Here is a 19,247-nt window from a genome sequence, read left to right as displayed (position 1 = left end):
AACAGTTTGGTCACAATAAATACAATTTTTTTAGTCATTACCGCAATTACTTATTCATGCATAGTTTGCATTTGCTAGATGAGTGTTGGAGCACGTTTAATGCATTCATTCATCCTCCAACCAGGAACCAAATCACTGTACAAAAAGTGTGTAAACCCTGATTTGACAGCTAAAAATGACTTTTATAAGCTTGAAACCAATGCAATCGGTTTGATTCGTTCATAAAAAGCACTATTTTTGTCTTTACCGCAGTCACTTATTCATGCATAGTTTGCATTTGTTAAATGTGGATTGATGCACCTTTAATGCATTCATTAATTTTATTGGAAACTAATTCATTGGTCAAAAAGTGTGCAAACCCTGATCTGACAACTAAAAATGACTTTCAAAAACTTGAACCCAATGTAAATGGTTTGATTTGGTCTTAAAAATACTGTTTTTATCATTACCGTTACTTATTCATGCATAGTTTGCGTTTGGTAGATGAGTGTTGATGCACATGTTTAATGCACTCATTCATCCTCCAACCTGGATCCAATTAATTGGTCAAAAAGTCTGCAAACCTTGTCTTGACAGCTAAAAAAGACTTTCATGAGCTTGAACCCAATGCAGTCTCTTTGATTTGGTCATAATAAATACCATTTTTGTCATTACCGTTACTTATTCATGCATAGTTTGCGTTTGGTAGATGAGTGTTGGAGCACGTTTAATGCATTCATTCAGTGTCGCTACACATCCTCCAACCTGGAACCAGATCAAAACTAGATTCAAAGAAAGAGTCTGTGTTCAGACGTGTTCATGAGTTCATATGTGCTATGCTAGCATTCACCATATCGTTATTTACAGCATACGTACAGTAGAAGAGAAGCGTTGTAGTCATTACTGTGAAAAGAAACCCTAGCAGGGTGACTAAGGACCCCGATATGAAGGGTTTTGTATCATCCTGATGGGAATGATTTTGTAATAATGACCATGGAAATGACTTCATTTGTTGTGTTGCTCGAATTAGGTCTCTGAGTTTATTAAGTTTTCTATTACTTAACTAGAAAGTGCAGATACTTCAGTTCCACTTGTTCTTGATCCAAGCTTGTGTAGACAGAGAGAAACAAGAGTGTAGACAAGAGTTTGACAGTGTTGTTTTGTGTGCCTGTCGTTCTTCATCGGCATAGACCAGCATGACCAGAACAGCGCTTGAGTAATGTAGTCACTCTCTGGCTGCAGGTGTGAGAAACCAACGCCAGCAGGATCGAATATTGGCAGTCGATCAGTGAGCGAGCGATCTCGGCTACGCCAGCATCTGCTCTGTATGCTGAGAACACGGCTTTCGCTCTGGCACGACTGATACGAGCTGAAATTATGCTAGCGGTGGGAATCAGAGCGATCTGCATTAGCCACACCCTCACAAGCCCATTGGCTGAGGCATTTCTGAGTGACTTCCTGATTTGTAAAGTTGTAAAGCCGATGCTGAAGCCAAAACAGAATATAAAGGTATAGAAGTGCAAGTAAAACTTTACAATGGTTGCTTTGGATGGATAGATAATGTTCAGGATTGTTAAGACCAATTTGAGATGTTCAAGAATAAGGCGTCCTGTAAATCATACAGTTTCTGTTTTAACCACATAGACAAAGTCGCCTCAAACTCGTGTTTAGATTCAGCCTCCTCTGTTTCTTTCTTCCGCTGTTTTCTTTTCTTCGACTGTGGAATGTCACACCATCCTCTCGAGCGGCACCCTGCGTTTGCTGTACTCTCGCAGAGAACTGTGGGAAAACAAATACGTTTGACCAAGTAATCAGGCTGACCAATCAAATCAGCAGTAGGGCCCTATGAAATCCGCTTTATTTTTCACTGAATTCTGTGTTTTCCATTTGAATCTTTCTGAATTCCATTTTTAATGGTTTTATTACATTTTAAAAATCAAAAAGGATGTCTAATCAATTGATTTCATTAAAATGTCTTACAAAATTATTTAATCGTTACATTTTATTTTTCCAAAAATTAGTAATCGGAAAAAATTTCTAATCAATTAATAAACAAAACTATTTAACAATTTGTAAAATGTTAGGGACTATGAAATGTTATAATTTTTCTGGATTCTGTGTGTTATGATTTAGGGATTTCATTAAAGTTAAATCACACTCATATGTTGGCGTGTTGCAGTAAAGAGCTGTGAGTTTGTGTGTGAATCTATTTAAATAGCTGTCTTTTTAAGCTTTAATATTCACAGACACTATAGTCCATAGCCCTACTTTTTCATCCACATTCCGCCAAATTCCGTGACATTGCGTATTATACAGAAAATTCCAGTTTTATGACTGATTCCGTCTGCATTTTCGCAGAATATAAATACATGTATTTTCCTTAAAAATGTTCCTGAGAACATTTTGCAGATGCTTTTTTCCAAAGTACCTTACAAATGAGGATCATTACAAGCAGTTCATCATAGAAAGTGACCAAGGCTTGTGTTTTAAGAGTAATCTACAGTAGCCGAGAGGTTCAAATGTAGAAAAGAGCCAGTTTGTTAGTTTAAAGAGAAAGTGGTTTAAGATGTGTTCAGAGGTGTATGTTAGATCAGGTGGAGGCTGGAAGCTTTCAGGGTTAGTGTTAGTCAAATATGATTTCCAGATAGACTTCCCTCAATGCCCGCTGGTGTAAGGGTTACGAGCAAAAGTATCTCAACACTGTGACAGGATGAACGGTGGATTCTCTGACTCCACATTCTTCTCTGGGAGGATTATATAACCCACCGTCAGTCCTGTACGAAGATGACGTTTCTTAGCAGACGAATCTTCAGTACCTCAAACTTGTGACCACTTTAGCATGTTAAGGCGGCTTTGAAAATACTTTTGACAGTTACAGTCAGATTTTTTTTTTTTTAAACAAAAAAGGTTCCTGCCTTTTTGTTTTTTAAATCCGTAACTGTCAACAGTATTTTCTTATAACTGACAACAGTATTTTCTTATAACTGACAACAGTATTTTCACTGTTCCAACCTTTTTATTTTTTAAATCTGTAACTGTCAACAGTATTTTTATTGTTCCCACCTTTTTGGTTTTTAAATTTGTAACTGTCAACAGTATTTTCACTCTTCCCGCCTTTTTGGTTTTTAAATCTGTAACTGTCAACAGTATTTTTATTGTTCCAGCCCTTTTGTTTTTTTTAAATTTATTACTGTCAAAAGTTTTTTCACTCTTCCCGCCTTTTTGGTTTTTAAATCTGTAACTGTCAACAGTATTTTCACTGTTCCCGCCTTTTTGTTTTTTAAATCTGTAACTGTCATAAGTATTCAAAGTCATCTCATTATTACTAAACTCTAGAACTGTCACTATGTGCAAATAACTTTTAAAGACCTGTAGTCTAAGCAGTTTATGCCAGCGGTCACTGTTCTGTTGTCCTTATTAAATTAGAATTTCTTTACAAAGAGATGATTGTTGGGAAGATCTAGAATATTCATTTTCATTTCTTCACATTCTCCTTCCAGACATTAGAATCTTAATCTTATAATGTTAGTGTTTGTTGGATATATATGCATTTAAGTTACATACACTATGTTTTTTTTACAGTGATTTTACAGTTTTTTTTAGTGATGTCATAGAAGAACAATTTTTGGTTTCTCGAACCTTCCAGTGATCAGTTCCTAAAGGAGCATTTTTAAGTGTGAAGAACATTTTAATAATCTAAAGAACCTTTTTCCACTATAAAGAACCTTCAAAAGAGTCCATGGATGTTAAAGGTTCTTATGCCAGTAAAGAACCTTTATTATTATTAAGAGTGTAAAGTTCCTCTAAAAAGCTACACTTTGAGAACGTCGTTGCATTTATTTTATATAACAAAATGTAAAAGCCAAGTGACACTGATTTTGAAAAAATCATTGTTGAACATGTTAATAGTTAATCTGATGTGCTACACCTGTGATTTCTCTATCGACAAACATGTTTTAGCAAACTAACTAATCATGCCGTCTCGACTCTTTAGCGCCACCTTGGGTTGAGCCGTCAAACTGTCCGATTCCAGTTGAGCATTCAGTGTTCCTGTTCTGATATGAATCAAAATGCTGGGTATCAAATAGTTTGTGACTCAAAAATTAATATTTTTTTCATTTATACACAATACTGTAAATAAAACACTTTTTTGTGTTTAGCTCCTCTTGATGACAGGATAATAACCGCCGACCGCTCTAAACATCAGACTCCGTTTATAAACGCACCAGATCTCCATCAGCCCGTTCCGTCCAGACATTAAACGCTTTGTTTGGGTTTAATTTCTCATGTGATTTATGGGGAATTGATTGGATGATTGGATGGTTGTTGTTTGTTATTGGCTGATCTCATGTGAGTGACAGGTTGCGCCGCCCACATCATCAGAGAAGAGAAGAGATGCTGCAAGAGGAACTTAAAAGTCTTTGCTGTTGTTTTTCCACAGGAGATTCCTCGTCTTCCTCCTGTCAACATGTGCGGCAGTGCTGACTGCAGAAGAGCGCTCAAGAGCTCAAGGTATACGCTCACCTCTTTACCTTCACCTTTGACCTCTTAACCTCAGAGTTCTGCCTTTAAAGCTGCAGTGTGTTATTTGCATGCGTCCCAGTTTAATATTCAGAGTTAATTGTTTGTAATCTTTGTTGCGCTTTCAAAAAGTTTGTTGCACACTTTCCCTTTATTTTGTGAAATCTTGATGTTAATTTTTATAACATCTTAATATCTTCATGCCCTACAGTCGCATTTAGCTGACAAGACAAGAACGAGTATTGTTATAACTTGAAAGGTTTTGATCCACTTGTTGACTACTGTAGTTATATTTTATGGTAATATAAATAATAAATCAGCTGAGATTTGCTCTACACTTTGTGAGTATACTGTATGATTGCAGATCACGTTTGATGTATTATATATCCAACTTTATATAGAGTTTACATTTTTGTGATGTATAAATAATCACACAGTCAAGATTTGCTATATTTTGTATCACTCTTTATGTAAAGCGATACTTATACTTCCGTTACTGTTTTGGCTTTTAATGAAAAATCAACTTTCAAGCCCAAAGCAACAGTCTTTCATAATTATATCCAGTTTTAAATCGATGTTTATTCAGGGTTCTTCTGCAGACAGAGTCTTTTGACTGTTTGTTTTCCTGCCGATTGTATTTCTGTTTCTACGGAAACACTGATCTGCCAGTGCGCATATTTTACTGTTAATATGAAACTGAGACTGTGTCAAACGTCTATGTAGATCGGAAATAAACACACAGAGAAAGAGTGATGGAGGAGGAAAGCAGCCGCGAGCCACGAGCAAACCCATAAAACATTTTACAGGCATTAAATAGCCATTTGTGTGTATATTAATGCTTTTATTTGAGCTATAATATATGATTGGCTCTCATGCAGGCCAATGCATTGCAATCAGTGTGAATTACTGAAGACTTGTAAACAAATTAAATAGTGCATGTTCCTATTGTGAATGAAGTTTACATTTACATTCATGCATTTAGACTTACAGGAACATACGGAGCCCGTAAAGGGTCATGGTAATGGAAAAAATATGAGATGGAAGAAAAAATCTTTATTATTTAAATATTTTAAATAATCAAAAATATTTTAAAAATAAATATGGAAGAAAAAATATTTACAAATATCTGCGTTCCCCCGAGAAACTTTGCTTTCGCTTGCAAAAACTCTTACGTTCGCCGTTAAACTTTGCGTTCGCTTGCAAAAACTCTTACGTTCGCCGTTAAACTTTGCGTTCGCTTGCAAAAACTCTTACGTTCGCCGTTTAACTTTGCGTTCGCTTGCAAAAACTCTTACGTTCGCCGTTAAACTTTGCGTTCGCTTGCAAAAACTCTTACGTTCGCCGTTAAACTTTGCGTTCGCTTGCAAAAACTCTTACGTTCGCCGTTAAACTTTGCGTTCGCTGGCAAAAACTCTTACGTTCGCGGAGAAACTTTGCACTTGGAAAAACATTTGCATTCGTCAAGAAACTCTGCATTTGCTCGCAAAAACTTTTTGCATTCATCAAGAAACGTTGCGTTTGCTTGAAAAAAACCCGTTTGCATTCATAAAGAAACGTCGTGTTTGCTTGGAAAAACTTTTGCATTCGTCAAGAAACTTTGCGTTCGCTCGGAAAAAACGTTTGCATTCCCCGAAAAACTTTGCGTCCCCCTGAGGAAAATTCCTCCCATCAAATTTTTTCCATCACCGTGTCCCTTTAGGGGCTCTGTAGAAACACATGCAAAAGTTTAGAAGTGTGTGTGTGTGTGTGTGTGTGTGTGTGAGATTTTACTGTAGAGTGAAGGGAACAAGTTCAAAAGGAAGGAAATGTATATCACATACTGTTATAAATATAGTGATATAAATATATTGTTGTAACATTTATCAGGAACTATAATTCATTAGTTTAGAAGTGTGTGTGTAAAAGTTTACTGTAGAGTGAAGAGAGGAAGTTCAGGAGGAAATTCGGAAGCAGGAAAAGGAGCGTTCAAATGGAAAGAATTGGTGTAAGTAGATCTGCTGGCTGTGAACGTGCCGCTCTTTCTTCACTGAATTGGTCGGCGTGTCTGTTCTTGCGCTCTCTGTCTCTAGTCTTATATCCATAGGGCTTGTCTCTCCCGCCTCTGACTGTACAGATGAGATACAGTATGACTGCAGAAGGAAGACGATATAAACGTCTGGTTTAGATGGACTAGCAGGTCAACCAGTTTAGGCTGTTTTTCTCCTGCAGGAAACCCGATCTGAGCTAGCGGGAGTATTTTTGGGCATTTGCCTTTATTTGTGTGAGATGGAGAAGATAAAATAAGAGAGATATTGAGGGGAACACAGGAAGCAGTGATTCTGACTGGGTGATAAATAGCAAATGTAATATATTTAGATTTAGATTTTTTTCATTCTTGACTTGTTCAGACGGAGATGTTTTAATAGCGTAAATATAAACAATGACACTACAATTCGATTCGATTCATGAATCACTCCAAACGGTCTGATTCAGTTCTTCATTGGAATTCAAAACTATTCAGAGATTCTTGGCATCTTTTGTAGATTTAGATCATATATAGTTGTAAATATAATGATATAAATGTAATGTAAATATACTGTTTTAATACTTATTTGTAACAGTAAGTCAATATTCTTACATTGTATGTGTTCAAAAAGTTCGAAAGAACAACATTTATTTAAGATATAAAGTAATATTATAAATGTCTTTGTCACTTTTGATCAATTTAATGATAGTATTGTCTTACCACACACACACACACACACGCACGCACGCACGCACGCACGCACGCACGCACGCACGCACGCACACACGCACACACACACACACACAAAGATTAGCATTTGATCTTTATCTGAAACCATCACTGAAACACGGATGGTATAAAGATCAAACGCTTGCTGAGATACAAAACACATTCTGGCTGCTGTTCAAGCTGACATTAGGAAGAAAAGACTACACATGCTGCTAGAAATAACTAAAACACCTTCAAACAATAGAGGACAGCCAGCGGTAAAGATGTTACACAAGCACACATGAATTATGATTGCACAACATCCTGAAGCCTTGAAGTATATCATTAGAAACCTGCTTTACTATCATTACACTGCATGCTTATAGAAGATTGAAGATTGGAACTGTGTTCTGTCTACTAGCAACGCTCAGATTTTGAACTGATAAAATTGGTTGATGAATGTTCTAAGGCTGCGCTTATTCTCCAGTAAACGCACTGCTAAAGTAGTTCCAGGTCGGTTTTGACCGCATTGCCATTCCAGATCACTACGCCATATGATTTCTGACCAGGCAAATAAATGTAACATACAATAGGATAACAATGACAAACTATTTCCATGTTTTCCCCACTAAATGACCTTTTATTAGCACACTTTCTGTTCAGACACACAATAATCACAAATAAATAGTTTACAAATGAAAAGCTACATGACATTTCTCCGTATCGAGGTGTTAACATCGCTGTTTTTGAAGCAGTTAAACTTGCAGCCTTGCGTTAAAAACACCTTGTGTGCATTATTTTTTAATAATTTCAACAGTCCGACGTCAATCATTCATGTAGGTCGCTTTAGATAAAAGCGTCGGCCAAATGCATACTTGTAAATATCTTTGTAAAAAGGTGAATATTTACTTTAAACAGTATGTGAATTTGCTGTATGCATGGAATGGTTGGATGTGCGATTAGAGATGCCTAAATATGCAGAATGCAAAATAGCAAAAGTGAATCCCACAATGCAATGAGTACTTGTTGCTGCTGTGTTGCTAGGGTGTTGATGTGTGGTTGCTAGGTTGTTCTGTTTGGTTGTCTAGGCAGTCTTTTAGTGGTTCAAGTTGAAAAAGTCCAACCTTTTAAAGTCTCTGTCAGTATAAGTCTTCTTTTTTAATTTTATCATCCACCAGGTGAAAATGATCTGCTAAGTTTAATCACTTAGTAAAGTAAATGGGGGACAGGTTATAGTTTTAAGTCTAATACTTACAGTAGTGGCCAAAAGTGATGTCCAACCTAGGAAAGTTGACATCTTCACCCTTTATTAAAAATTTGTCAAAGATTTTGTAAGCATATTGCATAGTTGTGCTTAAAGTCAATTGTTTTTGTAGACATAATTTTTGGCCAGGCTGTCATAGAAAGAAATTATAAACCAATGCAAAAACAAGAGAAAACCAACAAAATATTAATAACTGATTATGTTGTAGTCAGTGTATCCTTTTTTAATGGTTTAATCGAACTTGTAGGGTCATTAAAAACAAATATCACCTATGGACATCACTTTTGGCCACTACTGTAATGATATTTGTATTTATCCGCAGCTTGACATGAATTGTTTGGCACTAAAGATGGCCAGAGTGCAACCAATCACCGCAGGGATGATTTCTCTGCCTCTCTTCATGGTTGTTTGTGATGGCGTCATTCTAAAAATAAGTTATTGGCTGTTCGACGATCTATTTGAACCACCAAAAAGGTGAAAGTTCACAGGGTCGCCCATGTGCAACCAGTCAGAAACATGGCTGGCTGAGCTTTGAAGTCTAATTCTCTTTTTTTCATGGTTGTTTAAGATCCCGTCTGTTTTTAAACCCACGGTGAATCAGTTTTCAAGGCACAGTAACGGCCTGCGCTGAACTTGTAACACAAAGAACAGAAAGCGCGAAAGGGAACAGCCGTGACTTTGTGCCTCTGCTGTTGTTGCCTTTTGCTTGTCATCTGTTTAAGCCTGGGCTGAATACATTTGTTCAAACTAAAACAGAAAGTCTGGATTAGTAATGAAAGTGCCTGTTGCCAGAACAGTTCCTCTGAGATCTCTCCACGGACATTCTCAAGCCATGTAAAAGCTTGTCTGTGTTTGCTGACAGGAGGACAGACGATCCTGCTCACTTGATCTCTAAAACAGACTTGCTGTAGTTCTCTAGGATGTGCTCTGCTGCCCTCAGGCTATACTTTAAGTGCCAGCCTCATCAGCCCTGTGAAGGCCTCATCCACACGACAGCCATCGGCACTGATCCTCAGCAAACTCGTCTCCATACCGGCGTGATGACTACGACTTCCGAACAGATGGAACTGGATAATATTCTGAATGTTCTGATCCAATCGGACTTCTGACCTGTAATGCTGCCTGGATCATAATCACACACTGTTCGCTCGCTGGCCAGAGGAGAACTGAGCGACTGAGTCTGGGTTCTCCCAAGGTTTTTTTCTCCATTCTGTCACTGATAGAGTTTTGGTTTCTTGCCACTGTCGCCTTGGCTTTTGGCTTGCTTAGTTGGGAACATTTAATATTCAACAATATTATTGATCTGCCTTACTTAAGGTGGACGATGACACAATTGTCTTCTAGAAACAAACTTTGTTGTATTATTTTCATGTTATCACTGTGAAGCTGCTTTGATGCAATCTGTATTGTAAAAAGCGCTATATAAATAAAGGTAACTTGACTTGACTTGATTGTACCATGTATTTAAAGGTGAAGTGTGCAATTCCAATGTTAAAAGCTTCTGTACTAGCTTAATAGGCAGACAGCAAGTGAGCCATTTGTTGGTTGATTCTCCTGAAAGTGTAAAACTGAGACATTGTTCAGTGTCCCAACCAGCCCGACACAGCAACATTGACTGCACCAATGAGTGTTGGTGCAGGACTATCTGTTGGTCTGTTTGTTTTGCAATTCTGTTTGGTGACTTTAGTGGTGCAAATTGAGTTTAGACAAGGTGACTTCCACCAGTGAAGTCAGTTAATGAGTTAATGACTTTTAAGTTGGGTGCAAATGGGAAAGTCTTGATTAGGAACAAGCATTTAGCCTTTTTCTGCACTTTAAACTGGGATACAAGAAAGTTTTCTAACATCATGTGTGATACCTTTAAATTGAGTCTAAACCAGGAATCTAGAGGGCCGGTGTCCTGCAGACTTTAGTTCCAACCCTAACCTTGTTCCTTGTGTTAAGGTTGTAACTAAAGTCAGCAGGACACTGGCCTTCCAGGACTGGAACTGAAGAGCCTGTGTCTAAATTAAACAGAAATGACAAGGAATTAGTTCCTCAAAAAGCATCCTATCTCCCTGGCCACTCAGATGCGCACAGACTAATAACATATGACAGAAAAAGACAGAATTGTCTACACTGAAAGAGAAAGGGAGAAAAGAGATGTGTGGTTTGAGACCACAACTTCCTCTCGTTCTCTCTCTTCATCTGGACCACAGATGCTAGGACTATGCAAGGGCTTATGGGTAATTTGTGATATCATTATGTCAAAACCATGGGTGTCGGAAGAAAAAAAAAAGTGGGTGGGTCCTCCCCCAGAAAAATGTAACTGGAGTAAATACCATTTCATGTAGGCTATTCTGGTGCCTTTTAAGTAAACTAAACTCCACTTCACGTCGGGCGGTTCTTTGCCTGCAAGTCGTGCATTAAATACACAGCTATCCGTGGATTATCCCGCTAATACCATGGTCATCTGCCAGCAATGACAATTTAAAGCTGTTATTGATGTTTGCAACGCAATATTTGACTGGAAAGGTACAACGGGCGGTTACTTTCGTCAGTTGCGGCTCGTTGAGAAATATAATGTAGCGATTCAGCGGAGTTTAATTTATTAGGGAATTCCCTAATAATTGGATTTGACTGACGGCGCTATGAAAAGACAAATGCGCTGAATCAGAGACGGTAAAAGTAAGTGGGTCCAATATCATTGGTCTTAAAAAGTGGGTGGGTCTTGTCCCACCCATATACAATGGTTCCGACGCCCATGGTCAAAACACATTCATACCATTTGTGTGGTTCGTATCATAGAGGGCCTCAAATTCAGAAAGTGTTTTATGGTGACTGTCAACCAAATTAAATAATTTAACAGATTTAAATTTGTGGCCTAGAGGTTAGTGCATGGAGTTGTCGCTAATCCTTTAGACACTCTATCATCATGTTAAAACCACCCTGAATGCCCTGGCAAAACCCACCACACAACAACCTAGTCTTAATTGCAGTGTCTACCTTGCCAAACCCTGCTTACCTTATTGCTTACAATTGTCTCTCTCTTTCTCTCAAGGTGTAGATCTTATTCATCAGCTGGGCCTTTCCGGTCACAGAGACATACACTCTTCCGGGACAGCTTACCTCACCTCCCTTGCTTCATCTCTCTCAATCCTGCCCCCTGGTGTTGGGGTTATCCTCGGACGAGATGCCCTCATTGAGGCCCCATCGTTGGGCTTGCTCCCCGCAGGCGTGGAGGAGGAGTTTTCCATCATAGTGAGTTTAAGCTCCTGGCGAGCGAACAATGCCTTTCTTTTTAGTATGCGTGATGGCAGGGACAGACTGCAGTTCGGCTTGCAGCTCCTGCCCGGCAAAGTAGTGGTTTACACAGGCGAGAAAGCGTCTGTCTACTTCAAGTACGATGTGCAAGATGGACAGTGGCACTCCTTCTCTGTGGGGGTTCGGCCGCGCTCCGTATCACTCTATGCACACTGCGGGGACGTGCAGTACAGCGAGGAAACACTGACACGTTCGCAGACGCTGGGCTCTGAAGGCCGCCTCTCCGTGGGTAGGATGGACTCCAGGGCGGTGCAGTTTGAAGGAGCATTGTGCCAGCTGGATATCTACCCCTCTGCCCAAGCTGCGGCACACTACTGCGACTATGTTAAAAAACAGTGCAGACTGTCCGACACCTTCCGATCTCTGTCAGGGAGCACAGAGTCTCACTCCCCATCAGTTTCACCTTCCCCAAAGTTCCACCGCAGCTCTTCCGAATCACACACTCAGAGATTTATCCCCACTCTTGCTGAGCACTCAACTACGGCCACCAACTCTATTCCCACGGCACTTTTTGACCAGCTTTCAACCACAAGCTCTCCTATATTTCGCACCAGCACACCTAGACTAATAAAAACATCTCCAAGACCCATCAATAAGGTGCAATCCCTGGCCTTTACTCCGGAGACTACCACCAGCAACCCAGACAAGAACCTTGATGGTGAAAATAACACAGAGAATAAGCCACTTCTTAAGAAGCCAAGAGCAACTCGGGCCACCCCGGACTTGATCACTATCATCAAGCAGAAAGAGGCCTTCAGGAATGATAGTAGATCCCACCAATCTAACAAGGAGCTTCTGCAGGCCAAGCTTAAAGTGAACAGCACCGTCCTGTACCGTGAAGAGAGCAGCTATAACCTAGTGGACCAATCCGAGGAACAGGTCCAGGAGGGGATGCACGACGCAGAATACTCGGAGGGTTATGGATATGATGACTATGGTTTCGAAGAAGACGAATATTTCTTTGACTATGATGGATTTGTTGGTCCTAAAGGAGAACCGGGTCCCTCAGTAAGTACTCTCTGATTATCTTTCTCATGTTTTTGAATGACTTCCATAATCTTTACAGTGCAAAATCAAGTCGCTGCAAGCCAGAGCAAAGCTCTGCTTAAGAATTTATCCAAATTACAATGCATAAGAGTTCAAGCTAATTTATGGGGTTTTCTTGGGTAGTATAAAAAGGTCTTTGAAAGAGCATGCACTTGGCTGTCTTTATGTGGGTTATATTTGATCAGGAGTCTATTGGGCAAGAGAACAAGTAAATGATTTGTCAGTGACAGGTAGTGATTTAGAAGCGAGATGATAGTTTGTTTTTGTCCTCCCGGACTTACAGGTGGTTATAATAGCATGTTTCAAGTTGCCGCCGGTTACCCATGTTGTAATTTGACTGATGTGCTAATTTACACCTATTTGTAATGGGGTTTGCATCACCTAGCAACAAGGAAAGGTTCATGTAATTCTGCTTTCAAAGTCATGTCAGAATAATCATGTTTACGAGATGAGTGCACACAAATGCCACCACAGTGTTGTAATCAGTAGTGGGGAAACTCTGTGTTTTCTTTCCGAGCTAGAGGCGTATCATTGATGGACATCAAGATAAGCTGTAATGGTGAATGTTGATGGTACAATTCAGCTTGTGTAGTGTTGATGAACAGATAAAACTTGCTTGAAAATGCTACCTATTTAGCCACTTTCTGAGACTGAAATTTGGTGAACCTACATCTCCCATCAATTGATGATCGCACCACCTGACAAGGCTGTTTTGGCTCTAGTGTAACGCTTCCCATCTTTGTTAGATATTAGGGAAAAGGAAAAGTAATTGACATTTTCCATAGTGTCAATTTTATTCTGACCAAAATCACTTCCCAAGAGGATTTTAAGGCAACATAATATTAAGAGATTAGCAAATCTGTCAAAAATGATTAGCACGAGCTTAGCTCTTGATGTGTCCGCTATGCTATACTAGTACAAAATGATTGGATGATCAGAGAATGCTAAGAAATGTAGCTTCACTTCATTGGCTAAAGCACTATGCGTTAGCACTAGCTTAGCTCTTGCATAGCTCTGCTACAAGAAAAAGAGCTCTGCTCCTTATCCATTCGTTTATCACTGTTAGCTTAGCTCTCAAAGCAGTCTTTTATAGTATGAGGAACAAGACTTTACTTAGAGCAAATTCTAAATTTAGCGAAGTACATGAAATAAACTCTCAACAGCAGAGCTGCAGGGTGGAGTGCAGTAGTTTATCAAGTGTAGGTCAGTAGGCCACTGTGAACCTCAATTCCAGAATCCCAGAATATATTTAATTACGCCAATAAACGAACGCTTATGAGCCAGAAGCAGATTATCTTTTTGGAAAAGATTATGAAGACGCCGCAAACCTTCTCTGAAGTCATATTTTATTCAACATGTTCAAACATGTTCAAACAGTTTCTTGCACAATTAAGGTATTTGCATACGTGGTTTGTGTGAGAATATGTGGTAGATTTGTACATATCTTTCAACAACTGTCTTTGTGGATATTTTTGTTGGATATCACCCTAAGTGCTCTCACTTGGCTGAGGGATAACGGTGCATTCCTCTCTTGGAAGAACTGGGGGAGGTAAACTCACCAGCTGGGACTGTCCAAAGTCAGCGTTTCATTGCACTTTCCTCTCCTGTTGTAAGTCTAATTATGCCTTGAAGGTACAAATCAGTGAATTAGATGGATAGCTTCAGTTTTGTTTCTGTAGCACAGCAATCAGTTTATTCAATGTAACGTAACGTTCTCATTTTCCACTAGATATTTTCCTCTACATCTCGATGTCAGCACGCTCTGCATCAGCTGACCACTAAGGAGCGAATGTACAGTGACGTGACATAATAACTGCCAGATTCAAACTCAGATATGGCTGGCGCTGAGCCAAAGACGTACGCGCTCAGCGCTTGTCATATATCACAACTATTCAGTGTTTTTAACCACATAATGATTATTTTAGGTTTCAGACATTTAAATACATATAATTTATAGCAAAACAATACATTTATAGTTTGTAAAATACACAATGATGTCTATGGAAGCAGCAATAACAATCCATTCAAATTATATTTGCCGACGTGTTTTCATTAATTCAGATATCAGATTCATATCAGATAGACAGTGTAAGTAACTATAAAGTTTACTCTATTCTTCTCCCAGTTCACCGGCCACTTACTTTCATGTATTTCGGGAGAAACTGATGAATTCACGTGCTGTAATAAATCCAACAGACAGGAATCTCTGAACTGCGGCACAAACAAACATGGTGGCGCGCATCTCACGTTACAGATCAAGATCGTTTATAAAGTTTTTTAAACGACAAAACAAACTCACTTGCTCGTATTTGAGAATTGGAATACAAGATAGACGATGACATGTAAAAGCAAGTTTGTTAATATTTAGAAATAAAAGCGCTACATCTGCCATACAGCGCTCTTTTGGCTGTGGTGAATCATGTGCCAAGCATGACGCGTCACCATGGAAACAAGTGATGTCTGTTAGTCGTCTATCGGCCCAACCCTAGTTGTTATGATGACATTTGTTGTTCAGAAATAATAGATTTTTTTTATTATATATTGTGTTGTAAAGTTGTGTTACATTTTTCTTCCATTTCAGCACATATGCAACTTGCTTTGGTGTATAGAAGTAATTCTAAGTAACCTGTTCAGATTGCTTAACAAACTGATACACACACTAAGAACATTCTACATCACTGTTATGTTATATCAATGCTCATAATGTCGTCAGCTTTTTCTACATTGAACCAACATTTAAAATAGAGTCGACAAGACAAAGGTTGCATTGTTACAGTGAGGTTAGATTGTGAGAGCTAATGGACCTGCTAAGATTCAACAGTGTTAATGACTAAACATGTAGGTTCAGCTACGGCCTTCAGATTTCTCAGAGTTTCCACAGATCTGGCCATGATTCGCAGCTGCATGGCCCCCAAACGTTTCGTCTTCTCTGATAGGCTGTGCACGACTAACCTCCATTCCAGATGTTCCTACACACACTTCTGTCAGTAAGCAGCCAAAACATAACAGACACATTAGGAGGACGACTGTTGCTTTCAAAACCTGAGTCTTTGTTTATGTGGGTCTTGAATAATGGTCGTCATAACACAGAGCCATCTCAGGGAGTTTCTTCTCTGCCAGTCTTGCCTTATGTTTTTACACATTTATTTATTTTTATTTATTTATATATACACATATACATATGTAACGGAGGCCAGCTAGTAGTCGCTGTGCGAGTAAACCTCACTCCTCTGATCTCAATAGTCTTTAGTCTCCTTATTAAAGCGCCTGACTCACACGCCGGAGACCCGGGTTCGAGGCCGCACAAAGCGGGGCGAGTAGGACCCGGTGGAGGGGGTACACATACATATACAGTGGGGAGAACAAGTATTTGATACACTGCCGATTTTGCAGGTTTTCCTACTTACAAAGCATGTAGAGGTCTGTAATTTTTATCATAGGTACTCTTCAACTGTGAGAGACGGAATCTAAAACAAAAATCCAGAAAATCACATTGTATGATTTTTAAATAATTAATTTGCATTTGATTGCATGACATAAGTATTTGATCACCTACCAACCAGTAAGAATTCCGGCTCTCACAGACCTGTTAGTTTTTCTTTAAGAAGCCCTCCTGTTCTCCACTCATTACCTGTATTAACGCCACCTGTTTGAACTCGTTACCTGTATAAAAGACACCTGTCCACACACTCAATCAAACAGACTCCAACCTCTCCACAATGGCCAAGACCAGCGAGCTTTGTAAGGACATCAGGGATAAAACTGTAGACCTGCACAAGGCTGGGATGGGCTACAGGACAATAGGCAAGCAGCTTGGTGAGAAGGCAACAACTGTTGGCGCAATTATTAGAAAATGGAAGAAGTTCAAGATGACGGTCAATCTCCCTCGGTCTGGGGCACCATGCAAGATCTCACCTCGTGGGGCATCAATGATCATGAGGAAGGTGAGGGATCAGCCCAGAACTACACGGCAGGACCTGGTCAATGACCTGAAGAGAGCTGGGACCACAGTCTCAAAGAAAACCATTAGTAACACACTACGCCGTCAGGGATTAAAATCCTGCAGCGCACGCAAGGTCCCCCTGCTCAAGCCAGCGCATGTCCAGGCCCGTCTGAAGTTTGCCAATGACCATCTGGATGATCCAGAGGAGGAATGGGAGAAGGTCATGTGGTCTGATGAGACAAAAATAGAGCTTTTTGGTCTAAACTCCACTCGCCGTGTTTGGAGGAAGAAGAAGGATGAGTACAACCCCAAGAACACCATCCCAACCGTGAAGCATGGAGGTGGAAACTTCATTCTTTGGGGAAGCTTTTCTGCAAAGGGGACAGGACGACTGCACCGTATTGAGGGGAGGATGGATGGGGCCATGTATCGCGAGATCTTGGCCAACAACCTCCTTCCCTCAGTAAGAGCATTGAAGATGGGTCGAGGCTGGGTCTTCCAGCATGACAACGACCCGAAACACACAGCCAGGGCAACTAAGGAGTGGCTCCGTAAGAAGCATCTCAAGGTCCTGGAGTGGCCTAGCCAGTCTCCAGACCTGAACCCAATAGAAAATCTTTGGAGGGAGCTGAAAGTCCGTATTGCCCAACGACAGCCCCGAAACCTGAAGGATCTGGAGAAGGTCTGTATGGAGGAGTGGGCCAGAATCCCTGCAGTGTGTGCAAACCTGGTCAAGAACTACAGGAAACGTATGATCTCTGTAATTGCAAACAAAGGTTTCTGTACCACATATTAAGTTCTGCTTTTCTGATGCATCAAATACTTATGTCATGCAATAAAATGCAAATTAATTACTTAAAAATTATACAATGTGATTTTCTGGATTTGTGTTTTAGATTCCGTCTCTCACAGTTGAAGAGTACCTATGATAAAAATTACAGACTTCTACATGCTTTGTAAGTGGGAAAACCTGCAAAATCAGCAGTGTATCAAATACTTGTTCTCCCCACTGTATATACTGTATATGTATGTGTGTGTATATAATTCATACAATGTAATATATATATATATATATATATAATAAAATAACTAATAATAATAATATAATATATTATAATATATGTAAAATTATATTTATATTTAAATATATGCATAATTTTAAACCTACATACATATAAATATATACATATTTTATATGCAAGTATATAGATTAAAATATAATAATTATAATAATAATTGTAATATAATATATATATGCATGTGTGTATATATAATTATATATATATATATATATATATATATATATATATATATATATATATATATAAAATACACATAATAATATTAGATACATGTTCATTCATAATAATATTAGATTATCTATTATATACACATAATATTATAATAATATTATAACATAGTAAATTAAAATATATATGTATGTATATAATCTTGCAAATATATATATACTGTATAAATATAATTATGTGTGTGTTTTAGTAATGCTTATTAAATTTAGCAATTAAATCAGTAAATGTATTTGTTATATTTTTATTATCATTATTTTTAAAGCTATATCGCCCAACCCTATTACTATGGCACTATGTTCTGTTTAAGCTGCATTGAAATAATAATTACAATTGTGTGCACTCTCATAAGAGGAGTGTACGGTGTAAGTAAATGTATATTAATGTCTGATGTTGATGTTTTGCAGTAATCCGTGTGCTTAACCATCTCCTCACCGTGGCCATCTGAGCTGCTCTGCTTTAGATAGTTAGCAGATGCACAGTTGTTGCAAACACTAAGGTTTATACCTTTATTGTCTCCAACTGTTGGCAAACATCACGATTGTAGCACTTCCACCTGTGGACACACTTGCACAGAGAGAGTAAACATTTGCTTTAGTTGAACCATATGCTCAACAAACTGATATTTGACCAGGTAAAATCTTGCTTTCATAGCATTACCATCATCCAAACCAGTGTGAGTTTTTAATGGCCTTTTACAAGACTTTTTAACAGAATGTTCTGAACGATTCAGGGTTGTTTAGTTAGCGCTGCTCCAGGCTCATTCCTCACTGGATAATGAGCATCAGTGCAGGTTAATGGAAGCTTTCAATGGAAGGTTTTATAGATGTAGTTTAGCGCTGTGTGACGAGACACTTTGTCAAGTCTCTTGGTTTCTGTTTTTGATTGCCATGGAAACATCATTGGTCCAAAACCAATCCATCCATCCATCCATCCATCCATCCATCCAAGAGAAATGAATACTTTTATTCATAAAGGATGCATTAAATTGATCAAAAGTGACAGTTAAGGCATTTATAATGTTACTGGTACAAAGGATTTCGATTTAATAAATGCTTTAATAAATTCAATAAAGACATTTGATAAATGCAAATAAATGCTGTTCTTTTGAACTTCCTATTCATCAAAGAATCCTGAAAGATAAAATGTATTACAGTTTCCACATAAATA

At 38.7% G+C, this 19,247-nt stretch overlaps 1 protein-coding gene across 1 annotated transcript in view; it reads left to right on the top strand.

The window, feature by feature from the left end:
* The window catches only part of col24a1 (collagen type XXIV alpha 1 chain), a 100,940-nt gene that overhangs the window by 1,976 nt on the left and 79,717 nt on the right, over positions 1-19,247 (top strand). The window contains exons 2-3 of the mRNA XM_084098093.1: positions 4,421-4,491; positions 11,518-12,788. Coding sequence (XP_083954219.1) covers positions 4,421-4,491; positions 11,518-12,788 — 1,342 coding nt within the window. The remainder of the gene's footprint in view (positions 1-4,420; positions 4,492-11,517; positions 12,789-19,247) is intronic.

The sequence above is a fragment of the Abramis brama genome (genome assembly GCF_963993115.1).
Source record: "Abramis brama genome assembly, chromosome: 22".
Taxonomy (NCBI): Eukaryota; Metazoa; Chordata; class Actinopteri; order Cypriniformes; family Leuciscidae; genus Abramis; species Abramis brama.
This window is presented reverse-complemented; position numbering and strand designations above follow the sequence as displayed.